This window comes from Neodiprion virginianus, chromosome 6, assembly GCF_021901495.1.
Source record: "Neodiprion virginianus isolate iyNeoVirg1 chromosome 6, iyNeoVirg1.1, whole genome shotgun sequence".
In the NCBI taxonomy this organism is placed as follows: Eukaryota; Metazoa; Arthropoda; class Insecta; order Hymenoptera; family Diprionidae; genus Neodiprion; species Neodiprion virginianus.
Genome location: NC_060882.1, coordinates 16,205,843 through 16,224,455, shown reverse-complemented (window position 1 = coordinate 16,224,455; position 18,613 = coordinate 16,205,843). Strand labels below are relative to the sequence as shown.

The 18,613-nt window shown below is 39.4% G+C and overlaps 2 protein-coding genes across 8 annotated transcripts; one reads left to right on the top strand and one right to left on the bottom strand.

Moving 5' to 3' along the window:
• LOC124307411 (fasciculation and elongation protein zeta-2-like) lies at positions 1–1,233 on the top strand. 4 transcript variants are annotated; one of them, XM_046769063.1, is made up of 4 exons: positions 1–127; positions 598–673; positions 757–822; positions 1,176–1,233. In XM_046769063.1, exons 1-4 carry the CDS (start codon positions 44–46, stop codon positions 1,190–1,192), a joined length of 243 nt encoding a protein of 80 aa, XP_046625019.1. In that variant the 5' UTR covers positions 1–43; the 3' UTR covers positions 1,193–1,233. The 4 variants fall into 4 exon arrangements, 3 of the variants coding, with proteins under 3 accessions (XP_046625019.1, XP_046625020.1, XP_046625017.1); XM_046769064.1 differs by having other exon boundaries at positions 1,193–1,221; XR_006908793.1 differs by lacking the exon at positions 1–127 and adding an exon at positions 461–491.
• Positions 1,234–14,256: 13,023 nt separating this feature from the next.
• On the bottom strand, positions 14,257–16,547 carry LOC124307410 (fasciculation and elongation protein zeta-2-like). Of its 4 annotated transcripts, XM_046769060.1 has the most exons (5): positions 16,447–16,547; positions 15,362–15,494; positions 14,817–14,892; positions 14,668–14,733; positions 14,257–14,314 (listed from the first exon to the last, which is right to left on the bottom strand). In XM_046769060.1, exons 2-5 carry the CDS (start codon positions 15,443–15,445, stop codon positions 14,298–14,300), a joined length of 243 nt encoding a protein of 80 aa, XP_046625016.1. In that variant the 5' UTR covers positions 15,446–15,494; positions 16,447–16,547; the 3' UTR covers positions 14,257–14,297. The 4 variants fall into 4 exon arrangements, 3 of the variants coding, with proteins under 3 accessions (XP_046625016.1, XP_046625015.1, XP_046625014.1); XR_006908792.1 differs by lacking the exons at positions 15,362–15,494; positions 16,447–16,547 and adding an exon at positions 14,999–15,091; XM_046769059.1 differs by lacking the exons at positions 14,257–14,314; positions 16,447–16,547 and adding an exon at positions 16,105–16,151 and having other exon boundaries at positions 14,581–14,733.
• Between the last annotated feature and the right edge of the window lie 2,066 nt (positions 16,548–18,613).

The following is an 18,613-nucleotide window of genomic DNA, read 5'->3' as shown; positions in this document are numbered from 1 at the left end:
GCTGAGGTGGTTGGCGGTGGTCGTTGGAGGTGGTTAGCGGTGGATGGTGGCGGTCGAACTGGACGAGGAGGAGGACGACGAAGACGAGGAGAACACGGTGGACGAGGAGGACGAGGATTTGTGCTCGGTGAGTTTAACATCATTATAATATTTGATGAAGTAGGATTAGGAATGGAAGGAAGAGTAGAAGTGGGATCGGGAGTAGGAGTAGGAGTGGGAGTAGAAGTAGAAGTACGAATAGAAGAAGGATCAGGAGTAGGTGTAGGATCAGGAATAGAATCAAGAGTAGGTGTGGGATCAGGTGAAGAAGTAGTATCATGAGTAGAAGTAGGAGTGGGATCAGGAGTAGGTGTAGAAATAGGAGTGGTAGTAGTAATAGCAGCAGGGTGCAAGGGAAGGGGGCGGGGGGGGGGGGGGGGGCAGAGAAGAGAAACCAAATACAAAATAGTAACAGCTCTTTGCCGCAGCATAGATCCATACAAGATTCCAAGGTAGGCATCTTAGACTTACGAGCAAAGTCTGATTAGTACTTTGTCAATCTTGTTAGACCTATGAGATACGTTTCTAACCTGACAAAAATATATTGGAAATTTACAGTATTTGACAACAGTGATACCTTATCACATGGACAGTGGCCCACCTGATAATCAAGCTTTACAAGTCCTCATTATGAGTAAGTTTTACAAGTTCTTGGTAACAGTACCAACAATTACGTAATAACTTTATTCGAAATTAATAATATGTTTTTGTTTTCAGTATCAAAGGCTATTAATGAGGATAGTCCAACGGTGCCCACATTATTAACGGACTACATATTGAAAGGTGGGTTGATTTCTTTCACCTTGTCTTGAATCCGTGCGAGATAAACACTTGTATATTTCACGGTCCAGTTATTATCATGAGGTTCAAGTTCGTAATGTTATTCAGGCTATGAATTTTTAGAAAAACTTGGAATACAACTTCAGGATTGTCTGAAAATAAGTAAACCGTGATAAACCAAATTATAATCATATCAAGTTATCACTAATAAGCAATTGCGGGTAAAATGTTAGCTTACTTTTGTAAGTATTTATGAATATAGCCTCTATGAACATTCATTGTTGGTATATAAGGTCTGGCAACGTACCTACTTTCTGTAAGAGATGTTGAAGATTTTCACCATAATTATGTTTCAGTTCTGTGCCCCACCTAGTGATCCACTAGTACATATCCTCCGACGTGACATCGCTGTGCTACGTATAAAGAAGAAAAGATTTATTAAGATGCAGATTGCTCCTCTCTTCTTGCCATTGTGCTTTCATATAGCACCACAATAAATCTTATAGAAATGAGCTTTCATTGAGATTTCTCTGTATTTCTAACTCGACGCGAGAAGGCAAAAATCAATGTAATGCCATCTGTAAGGTAATTGGTCTCGTATTTGCACTACGAGAACTCGTTGGGCATTTTGCGGTGAAATTTGAAAAATTGTTGTACAAGAAATTAAATAACTATAAAAATGGATAAAAAATATTATCTCTAATAGTGAATGTAGCTAATACAGCTTTAATCGTATATTGATTATATTAATGATCTATTGTGACAAGATCGGAATTAGATAAGCTCTCTAAATACTCTTTTCTAGACTATTAATTTACATCATGTATATGTAAATGTATATTTCTTCACTTTATACAATCACTGCACTAGGATTACCCTTGCCACGTTTTATGGTGCGCTTGTGTAATTGGTATATTATTAACCTTACGTTTTACTCTATTTGCGACAAGTTGTGAGTGTTTCTAATTTCTTGGCAATTATTTATGTAAATGTATGTGTGTATATGTATACTTATGCATGTGTGTATACATGTATACACATGTTTAAAACTAGATTTTTACAATAAACACAGAGGTTTTAGTATATTCACATACGGATTTCTGTGTATAGGTATACTTGAACTAAAATATCCTTATCTCTAATACGGAGTTGTTCGTAATTCGCATTTGTTCTTGTAACCCAATGTCCTACATACGTTGGCAAAAATCTAGATCCAACTTAACTGAGTCTCAAAGCCCTGTTGACATAAGAGCAGCTATTCGATAGAAATTATAGTTTATAGTTTACACAGCCCATTGCATGATATTTCATTATAAATACATATGTTTCAATGTATTTAGGAATAATTTATCAAATATACAGAGGTCATGTGCAAATAATAAATGAATTGATTCGACCGCAGTTTGATGTATTCATTAGAGCTTTAACAATAAATTTAAGCTTTGTTACTTCTTTTATTTTATTATGGATAATCAAAAACATTTCCGACTATTCGTGCTGTGGAAGCATGGGGATTAAACCAAATGTAGCGAAAGATTAGAAACAGTGTATGTAGAGTACGGGTATTTTTCTAACAATGCAAACACGTGCCGCTAGCTTAGTTTTGACATATCTAGAATACCACGCCTTGCGAATTAGCTTTCCGGACAGAGATGAATGATGAATTTTGAGGACTGCATTATCGTTGTTGAATACTATATGCCTCATGGGAAAAGAAAATCTGTAACGATAAAATTGATGCACCGGATCATCGTCGACTTTAACTTTCGAAATGTCCTACCATTTTCGAACACCTCCTACCTCCCCCTGCCACCTCCGACCATCAATGGCCACATTCGACCACCCCCTATCACCTTCTGCCAGCGCCGACCACCTCCTACCATTTCCGAACACCTCCAACCATCCTATTTACCTATATTACTAGATTAGCTATGATACGAAAAGAGAAGAATTATTCATTTCGAAATGGGATTCTATTCGACGCGCGCTCGATGTATTCCATAACATTAGTATTGATAATTATTCCAACAACTTTTCACTTGCTCTCTCGATCTTGAATTTTCATAGGCATAGAATCGAAACGCTGTTTTAGCTGGTCGCAAGTGAAGTATCTGCGTTGGGTGGAGGAGCAGAATTGTTTTTCGAAAAGTATTCGGATGGAAAAAAATTCAGAGTAACTGTAATACATCACGGATGCGCTAATTTTGAACGAGATGAAATGGATGCTTCGTATATGAGACGGTATTTAACGCTGCGTAGTGATTTGAAGACCTAGAAAGGCGATAGGGAGAGAAAGAACGACGCTTCTTAACACTTCGAGTGTATTTCAACACACATTTGAAAGATACGAGCGAAATTTTTCATCATCCAACTGTCGCAGAACGGCAGCGTTATTAGCCAACCCGTTCACTGAAGAATATATCATCAGTCAACGGCTGACCATCGAAGGGCCTGGCCGCTTGAGTCTGGAATCGGCAGGAGAGATGAAGTGTGTATTTCTTGTATGAAATGTGAAAACTAAAATCATTATACATCGTATCATATCATCATACATCATACATCATACATCGTACATCATCATACCTAGTATTACAGTTCGAAACCAAAGTTTGAATTTTCGGATGTTCGGAAAGTGACGTCACCAATCTAAAATCGGCTAGCCGAGTTCCTCAGTCGGGTAACAACCGCGCAGTAGAGCGGACGGATGAGAGTCGCGCTCCGCAAATTTCGAGTACCGGGTTCTCAACCTCTCGGATCCCGCGCTTCGGGTCCGCTACGATTTCGAGTACCGGATTCTCAACCTCTCGGATCCTGCGCTTCGGGTCCGCTACGCGGTGAAACTCGACTTCCAGGATAAGCGCTCCGTGGTTCCTGGTTCATGTTTACAATAAATTATTTCAATTCGTTTTTCGCGCAAGCCCAAATTCGGTAGCTGTCAGTCCGCTGACAATATTTCTCGACTTCCAGGATAAGCGCTCCGTGGTTCCTGGTTCATGTTTACAATAAATTATTTCAATTCGTTTTTCGCGCAACCCCAAATTCGGTAGCTGTCAGTCCGCTGATAAAATTTCTCGACTTCCCAGATAAGCGCTCCGTGGTTCCTGGTTCATGTTTACAATAAATTATTTCAATTCGTTTTTCGCGCAAGCCCAAATTCGGTAGCTGTCAGTCCGCTGACAAAATTTCTCGACTTCCAGGATAAGCGCTCCGTGGTTCCTGGTTCATGTTTACAATAAATTATTTCAATTCGTTTTTCGCGCAACCCCAAATTCGGTGGCTGTCAGTCCGCTAATAAAATTTCTCGACTTCCCAGATAAGCGCTCCGTGGTTCCTGGTTCATGTTTACAATAAATTATTTCAATTCGTTTTTCGCGCAACCCCAAGTTCGGTAGCTGTCAGTCCGCTAATAAAATTTCTCGACTTCCAGGATAAACGCTCCGTGGTTCCTGGTTCATGTTTACAATAAATTATTTCAATTCGTTTTTCGCGCAAGCCCAAATTCAGTAGCTGTCAGTGCGCTAATAAAATTTCTATAACTTTACAATCTTCTCATAATCTTTTCGGTAAAATATATCGATAAAAAAATTATATTAAACCTCACACAGTATTTTTGATTTGTTCTCATGCTGAGAATATTTATTAGCATTCGAGGTATAACTCGAGGTGGTTGGCGGTGGTCGTTGGGGGTGGTTGCGGGTAATCGCGGTGATTCAGGAGGAGAGGGACGAGGATTTGTGCTCGGTGAGTAAAACACTTTTATAATATTTGCTGGCAATTGTAATTATATTTTATCCAAAATATTTCAAACTAGTCATTTTTACATTAAATTATTTCAATTCATTTTTCGAGCAAGCACATATTCAGTGGCTATGAATAAGCTTACACAATTTATTATATTATTGATTAATAAATTAATCAATTACTTAATTACTCAATTAATCAAATAATCCTTACACAATATTTTCGATGTGTTCTTATACTGAAAATATTTATTACTATTCAAGGTATAACCTGAGGTGGTTGAAGGTGGTCGGAGGTGGACGAGGAGGACGAGGATTTGTGCTGGGTGAGTAAAACACTTTTATAATATTTCATGGCAATTGTAATTATATTTCATCTGAAATATTACAAACTTGTCACGTTTACAGTAAATTATTTCAATTCATTTCTCGTGCAAGCACATATTCAGTAGCTATGAATAATCTTATACAATTTATTATATTATTAATTAATCAAATGATATTCTTATAATATTTAATGGCAATTGTAATTATATTTCATCTGAAATATTACAAACTTGTCACGTTTACAATAAATTATTTCAATTCATTTTTCGTGCAAGCACATATTCAGTAGCTATGAATAATCTTATACAATTTATTACATTATTATTAATCAAATAATATTCTTATAATATTTAATGTCAATTGTAATTACATTTCATCTGAAATATTACACACTTGTCACATTTACAATAAATTATTTCAATTCATTTTTCGTGCAAGCACATATTCAGTAGCTATGAATAATCTTGTACAATTCATTATATTATTAATTAATCGATTAATTACATTAATCCTTACACAATATTTTTGATGTGTTCCTATACTAAAAATATTCGTTACTCTTCCAGGTATTACCCGAGGTGGTCGGAGGTGGACGAGGAGGAGGACGAGCTGGACGAGGAGGAGGACCAGGTGGACGAGGAGGAGGCGGGGTGGGTCGTGGGAGAGGACCTCTCCTCTCCTCAGAGGAGGGGAGGGGGAGGGGGAGGGGCAGGGAAGGGGGAGAGGTGGGTGGGGAGGGGGAAGGGAAGGGGGGGTTGGGAGGGGTGGTGAGGGCAGGGGAGGGCGGCGGGGAGGGGGTGGGGGAGGGGGTGGGGGAGGGAGGGAGGGAGGGAGGGAGGGAGGAAGGGCGGGGGTGGGAGGGAGGGTGGGCGGGCGGGAGGGCGGGAGGGAGGGAGGGAGGGAGGGAGGGCGGGTGGGCGCGGGGGGGGGGGTGTATTGCTCTTTAACTCTAATGGGCTCGCATTGACATCCGTCCTCCACTCTCTCCCTCCCTCCCTCCCTCCCGCCCGCCCACCCTCCCTCCCTCCCTTCCGCCCTCCCGCCCGCCCACCCTCCCTCCCTCCCTCCCACCCCCCCGCCCTTCCTCCCTCCCTCCCTCCCTCCCTCCCCCACCCCCTCCCCCACCCCCTCCCCGCCGCCCTCCCCTGCCCTCACCACCCCTCCCAACCCCCCCTTCCCTTCCCCCTCCCCACCCACCTCTCCCCCTTCCCTGCCCCTCCCCCTCCCCCTCCCCTCCTCTGAGGAGAGGAGAGGTCCTCTCCCACGACCCACCCCGCCTCCTCCTCGTCCACCTGGTCCTCCTCCTCGTCCAGCTCGTCCTCCTCCTCGTCCACCTCCGACCACCTCGGGTAATACCTGGAAGAGTAACGAATATTTTTAGTATAGGAACACATCAAAAATATTGTGTAAGGATTAATGTAATTAATCGATTAATTAATAATATAATGAATTGTACAAGATTATTCATAGCTACTGAATATGTGCTTGCACGAAAAATGAATTGAAATAATTTATTGTAAATGTGACAAGTGTGTAATATTTCAGATGAAATGTAATTACAATTGACATTAAATATTATAAGAATATTATTTGATTAATAATAATGTAATAAATTGTATAAGATTATTCATAGCTACTGAATATGTGCTTGCACGAAAAATGAATTGAAATAATTTATTGTAAACGTGACAAGTTTGTAATATTTCAGATGAAATATAATTACAATTGCCATTAAATATTATAAGAATATCATTTGATTAATTAATAATATAATAAATTGTATAAGATTATTCATAGCTACTGAATATGTGCTTGCACGAGAAATGAATTGAAATAATTTACTGTAAACGTGACAAGTTTGTAATATTTCAGATGAAATATAATTACAATTGCCATGAAATATTATAAAAGTGTTTTACTCACCCAGCACAAATCCTCGTCCTCCTCGTCCACCTCCGACCACCTTCAACCACCTCAGGTTATACCTTGAATAGTAATAAATATTTTCAGTATAAGAACACATCGAAAATATTGTGTAAGGATTATTTGATTAATTGAGTAATTAAGTAATTGATTAATTTATTAATCAATAATATAATAAATTGTGTAAGCTTATTCATAGCCACTGAATATGTGCTTGCTCGAAAAATGAATTGAAATAATTTAATGTAAAAATGACTAGTTTGAAATATTTTGGATAAAATATAATTACAATTGCCAGCAAATATTATAAAAGTGTTTTACTCACCGAGCACAAATCCTCGTCCCTCTCCTCCTGAATCACCGCGATTACCCGCAACCACCCCCAACGACCACCGCCAACCACCTCGAGTTATACCTCGAATGCTAATAAATATTCTCAGCATGAGAACAAATCAAAAATACTGTGTGAGGTTTAATATAATTTTTTTATCGATATATTTTACCGAAAAGATTATGAGAAGATTGTAAAGTTATAGAAATTTTATTAGCGCACTGACAGCTACTGAATTTGGGCTTGCGCGAAAAACGAATTGAAATAATTTATTGTAAACATGAACCAGGAACCACGGAGCGTTTATCCTGGAAGTCGAGAAATTTTATTAGCGGACCGACAGCTACTGAATATGGGCTTGCGCGAAAAACGAATTGAAATAATTTATTGCAAACATGAACCAGGAACCACGGAGCGTTTATCCTGGAAGTCGAGAAATTTTATTAGCGGACTGACAGCCACCGAATTTGGGGTTGCGCGAAAAACGAATTGAAATAATTTATTGTAAACATGAACCAGGAACCACGGAGCGCTTATCTGGGAAGTCGAGAAATTTTATTAGCGGACTGACAGCCACCGAATTTGGGGTTGCGCGAAAAACGAATTGAAATAATTTATTGTAAACATGAACCAGGAACCACGGAGCGCTTATCCTGGAAGTCGAGAAATTTTGTCAGCGGACTGACAGCTACCGAATTTGGGCTTGCGCGAAAAACGAATTGAAATAATTTATTGTAAACATGAACCAGGAACCACGGAGCGCTTATCTGGGAAGTCGAGAAATTTTATCAGCGGACTGACAGCTACCGAATTTGGGGTTGCGCGAAAAACGAATTGAAATAATTTATTGTAAACATGAACCAGGAACCACGGAGCGTTTATCCTGGAAGTCGAGAAATTTTATCAGCGGACTGACAGCTACCGAATTTGGGGTTGCGCGAAAAACGAATTGAAATAATTTATTGTAAACATGAACCAGGAACCACGGAGCGCTTATCTGGGAAGTCGAGAAATTTTATTAGCGGACTGACAGCTACCGAATTTGGGGTTGCGCGAAAAACGAATTGAAATAATTTATTGTAAACATGAACCAGGAACCACGGAGCGCTTATCTTGGAAGTCGAGAAATTTTGTCAGCGGACTGACAGCTACCGAATTTGGGGTTGCGCGAAAAACGAATTGAAATAATTTATTGTAAACATGAACCAGGAACCACGGAGCGCTTATCTGGGAAGTCGAGAAATTTTATTAGCGGACTGACAGCCACCGAATTTGGGGTTGCGCGAAAAACGAATTGAAATAATTTATTGTAAACATGAACCAGGAACCACGGAGCGCTTATCCTGGAAGTCGAGAAATTTTGTCAGCGGACTGACAGCTACCGAATTTGGGGTTGCGCAAAAAACGAATTGAAATAATTTATTGTAAACATGAACCAGGAACCACGGAGCGCTTATCCTGGAAGTCGAGAAATTTTGTCAGCGGACTGACAGCTACCGAATTTGGGGTTGCGCGAAAAACGAATTGAAATAATTTATTGTAAACATGAACCAGGAACCACGGAGCGCTTATCCTGGAAGTCGAGAAATTTTGTCAGCGGACTGACAGCTACCGAATTTGGGGTTGCGCGAAAAACGAATTGAAATAATTTATTGTAAACATGAACCAGGAACCACGGAGCGTTTATCCTGGAAGTCGAGAAATTTTATCAGCGGACTGACAGCTACCGAATTTGGGGTTGCGCGAAAAACGAATTGAAATAATTTATTGTAAACATGAACCAGGAACCACGGAGCGCTTATCTGGGAAGTCGAGAAATTTTATTAGCGGACTGACAGCTACCGAATTTGGGGTTGCGCGAAAAACGAATTGAAATAATTTATTGTAAACATGAACCAGGAACCACGGAGCGCTTATCTTGGAAGTCGAGAAATTTTGTCAGCGGACTGACAGCTACCGAATTTGGGGTTGCGCGAAAAACGAATTGAAATAATTTATTGTAAACATGAACCAGGAACCACGGAGCGCTTATCTGGGAAGTCGAGAAATTTTATTAGCGGACTGACAGCCACCGAATTTGGGGTTGCGCGAAAAACGAATTGAAATAATTTATTGTAAACATGAACCAGGAACCACGGAGCGCTTATCCTGGAAGTCGAGAAATTTTGTCAGCGGACTGACAGCTACCGAATTTGGGGTTGCGCAAAAAACGAATTGAAATAATTTATTGTAAACATGAACCAGGAACCACGGAGCGCTTATCCTGGAAGTCGAGAAATTTTGTCAGCGGACTGACAGCTACCGAATTTGGGCTTGCGCGAAAAACGAATTGAAATAATTTATTGTAAACATGAACCAGGAACCACGGAGCGCTTATCTGGGAAGTCGAGAAATTTTATTAGCGGACTGACAGCCACCGAATTTGGGGTTGCGCGAAAAACGAATTGAAATAATTTATTGTAAACATGAACCAGGAACCACGGAGCGCTTATCTTGGAAGTCGAGAAATTTTGTCAGCGGACTGACAGCTACCGAATTTGGGGTTGCGCGAAAAACGAATTGAAATAATTTATTGTAAACATGAACCAGGAACCACGGAGCGCTTATCTGGGAAGTCGAGAAATTTTATTAGCGGACTGACAGCCACCGAATTTGGGGTTGCGCGAAAAACGAATTGAAATAATTTATTGTAAACATGAACCAGGAACCACGGAGCGCTTATCCTGGAAGTCGAGAAATTTTGTCAGCGGACTGACAGCTACCGAATTTGGGGTTGCGCAAAAAACGAATTGAAATAATTTATTGTAAACATGAACCAGGAACCACGGAGCGCTTATCCTGGAAGTCGAGAAATTTTGTCAGCGGACTGACAGCTACCGAATTTGGGCATGCGCGAAAAACGAATTGAAATAATTTATTGTAAACATGAACCAGGAACCACGGAGCGCTTATCTGGGAAGTCGAGAAATTTTATCAGCGGACTGACAGCTACCGAATTTGGGGTTGCGCGAAAAACGAATTGAAATAATTTATTGTAAACATGAACCAGGAACCACGGAGCGCTTATCTTGGAAGTCGAGAAATTTTGTCAGCGGACTGACAGCTACCGAATTTGGGGTTGCGCGAAAAACGAATTGAAATAATTTATTGTAAACATGAACCAGGAACCACGGAGCGCTTATCTGGGAAGTCGAGAAATTTTATTAGCGGACTGACAGCCACCGAATTTGGGGTTGCGCGAAAAACGAATTGAAATAATTTATTGTAAACATGAACCAGGAACCACGGAGCGCTTATCCTGGAAGTCGAGAAATTTTGTCAGCGGACTGACAGCTACCGAATTTGGGGTTGCGCAAAAAACGAATTGAAATAATTTATTGTAAACATGAACCAGGAACCACGGAGCGCTTATCCTGGAAGTCGAGAAATTTTGTCAGCGGACTGACAGCTACCGAATTTGGGCTTGCGCGAAAAACGAATTGAAATAATTTATTGTAAACATGAACCAGGAACCACGGAGCGCTTATCTGGGAAGTCGAGAAATTTTATTAGCGGACTGACAGCCACCGAATTTGGGGTTGCGCGAAAAACGAATTGAAATAATTTATTGTAAACATGAACCAGGAACCACGGAGCGCTTATCTTGGAAGTCGAGAAATTTTGTCAGCGGACTGACAGCTACCGAATTTGGGGTTGCGCGAAAAACGAATTGAAATAATTTATTGTAAACATGAACCAGGAACCACGGAGCGCTTATCTGGGAAGTCGAGAAATTTTATTAGCGGACTGACAGCCACCGAATTTGGGGTTGCGCGAAAAACGAATTGAAATAATTTATTGTAAACATGAACCAGGAACCACGGAGCGCTTATCCTGGAAGTCGAGAAATTTTGTCAGCGGACTGACAGCTACCGAATTTGGGGTTGCGCAAAAAACGAATTGAAATAATTTATTGTAAACATGAACCAGGAACCACGGAGCGCTTATCCTGGAAGTCGAGAAATTTTGTCAGCGGACTGACAGCTACCGAATTTGGGCTTGCGCGAAAAACGAATTGAAATAATTTATTGTAAACATGAACCAGGAACCACGGAGCGCTTATCTGGGAAGTCGAGAAATTTTATTAGCGGACTGACAGCCACCGAATTTGGGGTTGCGCGAAAAACGAATTGAAATAATTTATTGTAAACATGAACCAGGAACCACGGAGCGCTTATCCTGGAAGTCGAGAAATTTTGTCAGCGGACTGACAGCTACCGAATTTGGGGTTGCGCGAAAAACGAATTGAAATAATTTATTGTAAACATGAACCAGGAACCACGGAGCGCTTATCCTGGAAGTCGAGAAATTTTGTCAGCGGACTGACAGCTACCGAATTTGGGCTTGCGCGAAAAACGAATTGAAATAATTTATTGTAAACATGAACCAGGAACCACGGAGCGCTTATCTGGGAAGTCGAGAAATTTTATCAGCGGACTGACAGCTACCGAATTTGGGGTTGCGCGAAAAACGAATTGAAATAATTTATTGTAAACATGAACCAGGAACCACGGAGCGCTTATCCTGGAAGTCGAGAAATATTGTCAGCGGACTGACAGCTACCGAATTTGGGCTTGCGCGAAAAACGAATTGAAATAATTTATTGTAAACATGAACCAGGAACCACGGAGCGCTTATCCTGGAAGTCGAGTTTCACCGCGTAGCGGACCCGAAGCGCAGGATCCGAGAGGTTGAGAATCCGGTACTCGAAATCGTAGCGGACCCGAAGCGCGGGATCCGAGAGGTTGAGAACCCGGTACTCGAAATTTGCGGAGCGCGACTCTCATCCGTCCGCTCTACTGCGCGGTTGTTACCCGACTGAGGAACTCGGCTAGCCGATTTTAGATTGGTGACGTCACTTTCCGAACATCCGAAAATTCAAACTTTGGTTTCGAACTGTAATACTAGGTATGATGATGTACGATGTATGATGTATGATGTATGATGATATGATACGATGTATAATGATTTTAGTTTTCACATTTCATACAAGAAATACACACTTCATCTCTCCTGCCGATTCCAGACTCAAGCGGCCAGGCCCTTCGATGGTCAGCCGTTGACTGATGATATATTCTTCAGTGAACGGGTTGGCTAATAACGCTGCCGTTCTGCGACAGTTGGATGATGAAAAATTTCGCTCGTATCTTTCAAATGTGTGTTGAAATACACTCGAAGTGTTAAGAAGCGTCGTTCTTTCTCTCCCTATCGCCTTTCTAGGTCTTCAAATCACTACGCAGCGTTAAATACCGTCTCATATACGAAGCATCCATTTCATCTCGTTCAAAATTAGCGCATCCGTGATGTATTACAGTTACTCTGAATTTTTTTCCATCCGAATACTTTTCGAAAAACAATTCTGCTCCTCCACCCAACGCAGATACTTCACTTGCGACCAGCTAAAACAGCGTTTCGATTCTATGCCTATGAAAATTCAAGATCGAGAGAGCAAGTGAAAAGTTGTTGGAATAATTATCAATACTAATGTTATGGAATACATCGAGCGCGCGTCGAATAGAATCCCATTTCGAAATGAATAATTCTTCTCTTTTCGTATCATAGCTAATCTAGTAATATAGGTAAATAGGATGGTTGGAGGTGTTCGGAAATGGTAGGAGGTGGTCGGCGCTGGCAGAAGGTGATAGGGGGTGGTCGAATGTGGCCATTGATGGTCGGAGGTGGCAGGGGGAGGTAGGAGGTGTTCGAAAATGGTAGGACATTTCGAAAGTTAAAGTCGACGATGATCCGGTGCATCAATTTTATCGTTACAGATTTTCTTTTCCCATGAGGCATATAGTATTCAACAACGATAATGCAGTCCTCAAAATTCATCATTCATCTCTGTCCGGAAAGCTAATTCGCAAGGCGTGGTATTCTAGATATGTCAAAACTAAGCTAGCGGCACGTGTTTGCATTGTTAGAAAAATACCCGTACTCTACATACACTGTTTCTAATCTTTCGCTACATTTGGTTTAATCCCCATGCTTCCACAGCACGAATAGTCGGAAATGTTTTTGATTATCCATAATAAAATAAAAGAAGTAACAAAGCTTAAATTTATTGTTAAAGCTCTAATGAATACATCAAACTGCGGTCGAATCAATTCATTTATTATTTGCACATGACCTCTGTATATTTGATAAATTATTCCTAAATACATTGAAACATATGTATTTATAATGAAATATCATGCAATGGGCTGTGTAAACTATAAACTATAATTTCTATCGAATAGCTGCTCTTATGTCAACAGGGCTTTGAGACTCAGTTAAGTTGGATCTAGATTTTTGCCAACGTATGTAGGACATTGGGTTACAAGAACAAATGCGAATTACGAACAACTCCGTATTAGAGATAAGGATATTTTAGTTCAAGTATACCTATACACAGAAATCCGTATGTGAATATACTAAAACCTCTGTGTTTATTGTAAAAATCTAGTTTTAAACATGTGTATACATGTATACACACATGCATAAGTATACATATACACACATACATTTACATAAATAATTGCCAAGAAATTAGAAACACTCACAACTTGTCGCAAATAGAGTAAAACGTAAGGTTAATAATATACCAATTACACAAGCGCACCATAAAACGTGGCAAGGGTAATCCTAGTGCAGTGATTGTATAAAGTGAAGAAATATACATTTACATATACATGATGTAAATTAATAGTCTAGAAAAGAGTATTTAGAGAGCTTATCTAATTCCGATCTTGTCACAATAGATCATTAATATAATCAATATACGATTAAAGCTGTATTAGCTACATTCACTATTAGAGATAATATTTTTTATCCATTTTTATAGTTATTTAATTTCTTGTACAACAATTTTTCAAATTTCACCGCAAAATGCCCAACGAGTTCTCGTAGTGCAAATACGAGACCAATTACCTTACAGATGGCATTACATTGATTTTTGCCTTCTCGCGTCGAGTTAGAAATACAGAGAAATCTCAATGAAAGCTCATTTCTATAAGATTTATTGTGGTGCTATATGAAAGCACAATGGCAAGAAGAGAGGAGCAATCTGCATCTTAATAAATCTTTTCTTCTTTATACGTAGCACAGCGATGTCACGTCGGAGGATATGTACTAGTGGATCACTAGGTGGGGCACAGAACTGAAACATAATTATGGTGAAAATCTTCAACATCTCTTACAGAAAGTAGGTACGTTGCCAGACCTTATATACCAACAATGAATGTTCATAGAGGCTATATTCATAAATACTTACAAAAGTAAGCTAACATTTTACCCGCAATTGCTTATTAGTGATAACTTGATATGATTATAATTTGGTTTATCACGGTTTACTTATTTTCAGACAATCCTGAAGTTGTATTCCAAGTTTTTCTAAAAATTCATAGCCTGAATAACATTACGAACTTGAACCTCATGATAATAACTGGACCGTGAAATATACAAGTGTTTATCTCGCACGGATTCAAGACAAGGTGAAAGAAATCAACCCACCTTTCAATATGTAGTCCGTTAATAATGTGGGCACCGTTGGACTATCCTCATTAATAGCCTTTGATACTGAAAACAAAAACATATTATTAATTTCGAATAAAGTTATTACGTAATTGTTGGTACTGTTACCAAGAACTTGTAAAACTTACTCATAATGAGGACTTGTAAAGCTTGATTATCAGGTGGGCCACTGTCCATGTGATAAGGTATCACTGTTGTCAAATACTGTAAATTTCCAATATATTTTTGTCAGGTTAGAAACGTATCTCATAGGTCTAACAAGATTGACAAAGTACTAATCAGACTTTGCTCGTAAGTCTAAGATGCCTACCTTGGAATCTTGTATGGATCTATGCTGCGGCAAAGAGCTGTTACTATTTTGTATTTGGTTTCTCTTCTCTGCCCCCCCCCCCCCCCCGCCCCCTTCCCTTGCACCCTGCTGCTATTACTACTACCACTCCTATTTCTACACCTACTCCTGATCCCACTCCTACTTCTACTCATGATACTACTTCTTCACCTGATCCCACACCTACTCTTGATTCTATTCCTGATCCTACACCTACTCCTGATCCTTCTTCTATTCGTACTTCTACTTCTACTCCCACTCCTACTCCTACTCCCGATCCCACTTCTACTCTTCCTTCCATTCCTAATCCTACTTCATCAAATATTATAATGATGTTAAACTCACCGAGCACAAATCCTCGTCCTCCTCGTCCACCGTGTTCTCCTCGTCTTCGTCGTCCTCCTCCTCGTCCAGTTCGACCGCCACCATCCACCGCTAACCACCTCCAACGACCACCGCCAACCACCTCAGCTTATACCTTGAATAGTAATAAATATTTTCAGTATAAGAACACATCGAAAATATTATGTTAGGATTAATATAATTGAGTAATTTATTAATTAAATAATTAATAATATAATAAATTGTATAAGCTTATTCATAACTACTGAATTTGTGCTTGCGCAAAAAACGAATTTAAATAATTCATTTTTAACGTGACAAGTTTGAAATATTTGAAATAAAATATATTTACAATTGCTATTAAATATTAGAAAACTGGTTTACTCACCGTTCACAAATCCTCGTTCTCCTCGTCTTCCGCGGCCTTCTCCTCCTCGTTCACCTCGATCACCTCCAACCACTGCCAACCACTTCCCACGACCACCGCTCACCACCTCGGGTTATACCTGGAATAATAATAAATATTCTCAGTATAGGAAAGAATTAAAAATATTGTGTGAGGATTAATATAATTAATTAATTGATTAATAATATAATAAATTTTATTCGCGCATTGACAGCTACTGAATATGTGCTTGCGCAAAAAATGAATTGAACTCATTTGATGTAAATATGACAAGTTTGAATTATTTTAGATAAAATATAATTACAATTGCCATCAAGTATTATAAAAGTGTTTTACTCACCGAGCACAATTCCTCGTCCACCTTCATCTCCTCGTTTTCCTCGTCCTTCTCCTCGTCCACCTCCGGCCACCACCAACCACCGCCAACCACCTCGGGTTGTACCTTCAATAGTAATAAATATTTTCAGTATAACAACACATCAAAAATATTATGTAAGGATAAGTATAATTAATTGATCAATTAAGAATATAATAAATTTCATTAGCACATTTATAGTTACCGAATATGTGCTTGCGCGAAAAATGAATTGAAATAATTTAATGTAAACATGACAAGTTTGAAATAATTTAGATAAAATATAATTACAATTGCCATCAAATATTATAAAAGTGTTTTACTCACCGAGCACAATTCCTCGTCCTCCTCGTCCTCCTCCTCGTCCACCTCCGACCACCTTCAACCACCTCGAACAACCACCGATAACTACCTCACCTTATACCTTGAATGGTAATAAATATTTTCAGTATAAGAACACATCGAAAATATCGTGTAAGGATTAATATAATTGAGTAATTAATTAATTAATAATATAATGAATTGTATAAGCTTATTCATAGCTACTGAATAGTAATAGTAATAAATATTTTCAGTATAAGAACACATCGAAAATATCGTGTAAGGATTAATATAATTGAGTAATTAATTAATTAATAATATAATGAATTGTATAAGCTTATTCATAGCTACTGAATAGTAATAGTAATAAATATTTTCAGTATAAGAACACATCGAAAATATCGTGTAAGGATTAATATAATTGAGTAATTAATTAATTAATAATATAATGAATTGTATAAGCTTATTCATAGCTACTGAATTTGTGCTTGCGCGAAAAACGAATTGAAATAATTTATTGTAAACATGACATGTTTGAAAAATTATAAATATAACATAATTACAATTGCCATTAAATATTATAAATAATTTACAAGTCGTTTGAATTTTTCGTCCCGACCTTGCTTGGTGGTTTGAAATGGAACCAGCCTATACTCTTACTCCTACTCCTACTCCTACTACCGCCGACCACCTCCGTCCTCCTCGTTCACCTCGTCCCCCTAGTCCATCTCCTCCTTCTTCTCATTCTTGTCCTCCACGTCCTCTTGACCCTCCACCTCCGCCTACTCCTCCTACTCCGACGACCTTCAACCACCGCCAACCATATCCAACGACCATCGCTAGCCACCTCGGGTCATACCTCGAATACTAATAAATATTATCAGTATTAGGACACATCAAAAATATTATGTAAGGATTAGTATAATTTTTTTATCGATACATTTCGCCGACAAGATTGTGAGATAATTATAAATAATTATATAAGTTTTATCAGCGCATTGATAGCTACTGAAGTTGGGCTTGCGCGAAAAACGAATCTAAATGATTTATTGTAAGTGTCAAGTTTACAAAATTTCAGATAAAATATAATTACAGTTGCCATTAAATATTATAAAAACGTTATACTTACCGGGCACAAATAGTAACATAGTATTTGATTACAATTATTCATTTTGTACTATTATCGTATACAAGTGGTTAAAAACTGAACGCAATGAATAATTATATAACTAAATAATTAGGTAACACCGAAAAAAGATCAATCATAAAATCAGATAATGAAGAAATAATATCTTCTATGTCGGTTCAAAGTGGAAACCAGGTTCTTTAAATGCTGCCGTATGAAAGATCGGGAAAAGTACACATATTTTCTTTCAAATCAATCAAATACGATAAGATTTAAGCGAAGCGTTGATTGTCGGCTATTTTTTTTAATGGGAGATAACTAACGAAGCTTTTTAAAAAATCGAGTTTCACCAGGTGGCGGACCTGGGGCGCCGGAACCACGGAGCGCTCGTCCTGGAAGTTGGATTTCACGAGGTAGTGGACCATGTGCGCAGAAACTACGGAGCGCTTGTCTTGGAAGTCGAGGTTCACCAGGTAGCGGACCTGGAGCGCAGGAACCACGGAGTGTTTGTCCAGGAAGTCGAGTTCCTGCAGGTAGTGGACCTAGAGCGCAGGAACCACGAAGCGCTAGTCCCGGAAGTCGAGTTTCATGAGGTAGCGGACATGGAGCGCAGGAACCACGGAGCGCTTGTCCTGAAAGTCAAGTTTCACCAGGTAGCGTGCCTTGAGCGCAGAAACTGCGGGGCACTTGTCCTGGAAGCTGAGTTTTACCAGGTGCGTACCTGGAGCGCTCGTCCCTGCAGTCGAGTTGCATCAGGAAGCGGACCTGTAGCACAGGATCCGAAAGGTAAAGAATCCGGTACTCGAAATCTGCGGAGCGCGATTTTCATACGTCCGCTCTACTGCGCGGTTGTTTCCAGACTGAGGAATTCGGCTAGCTGATTTTAGATCGATGACGTCAAGAGAAAAAAAAATTTGGGTGACGTCACTTTCTGAACAGCCGTACATCCAAACTTTGGTTTCGAACTTTGATACTATGTATACGATGTATGATGTATGATGTATAAGGTATGATGATATGATATGATGTATAATGATTTTAGCTTTC

What these genes read in the sequence shown, in the direction of transcription:
- LOC124307411 (XM_046769061.1), top strand. Translation starts at nt 44, where the DNA reads ATGGTGGCGGTCGAACTGGACGAGGAGGAGGACGACGAAGACGAGGAG. An exon ending in AGGACGAGGATTTGTGCTCG is followed by an intron (nt 128 to 597) that starts GTGAGTTTAACA and finishes GGAAATTTACAG; the next exon opens with TATTTGACAACAGTGATACC. An exon ending in TTTACAAGTCCTCATTATGA is followed by an intron (nt 674 to 756) that starts GTAAGTTTTACA and finishes TTTTGTTTTCAG; the next exon opens with TATCAAAGGCTATTAATGAG.
- LOC124307410 (XM_046769058.1), bottom strand. Translation starts at nt 15,445, where the DNA reads ATGGTGGCGGTCGAACTGGACGAGGAGGAGGACGACGAAGACGAGGAG. An exon ending in AGGACGAGGATTTGTGCTCG is followed by an intron (nt 14,893 to 15,361) that starts GTGAGTTTAACA and finishes GGAAATTTACAG; the next exon opens with TATTTGACAACAGTGATACC. An exon ending in TTTACAAGTCCTCATTATGA is followed by an intron (nt 14,734 to 14,816) that starts GTAAGTTTTACA and finishes TTTTGTTTTCAG; the next exon opens with TATCAAAGGCTATTAATGAG.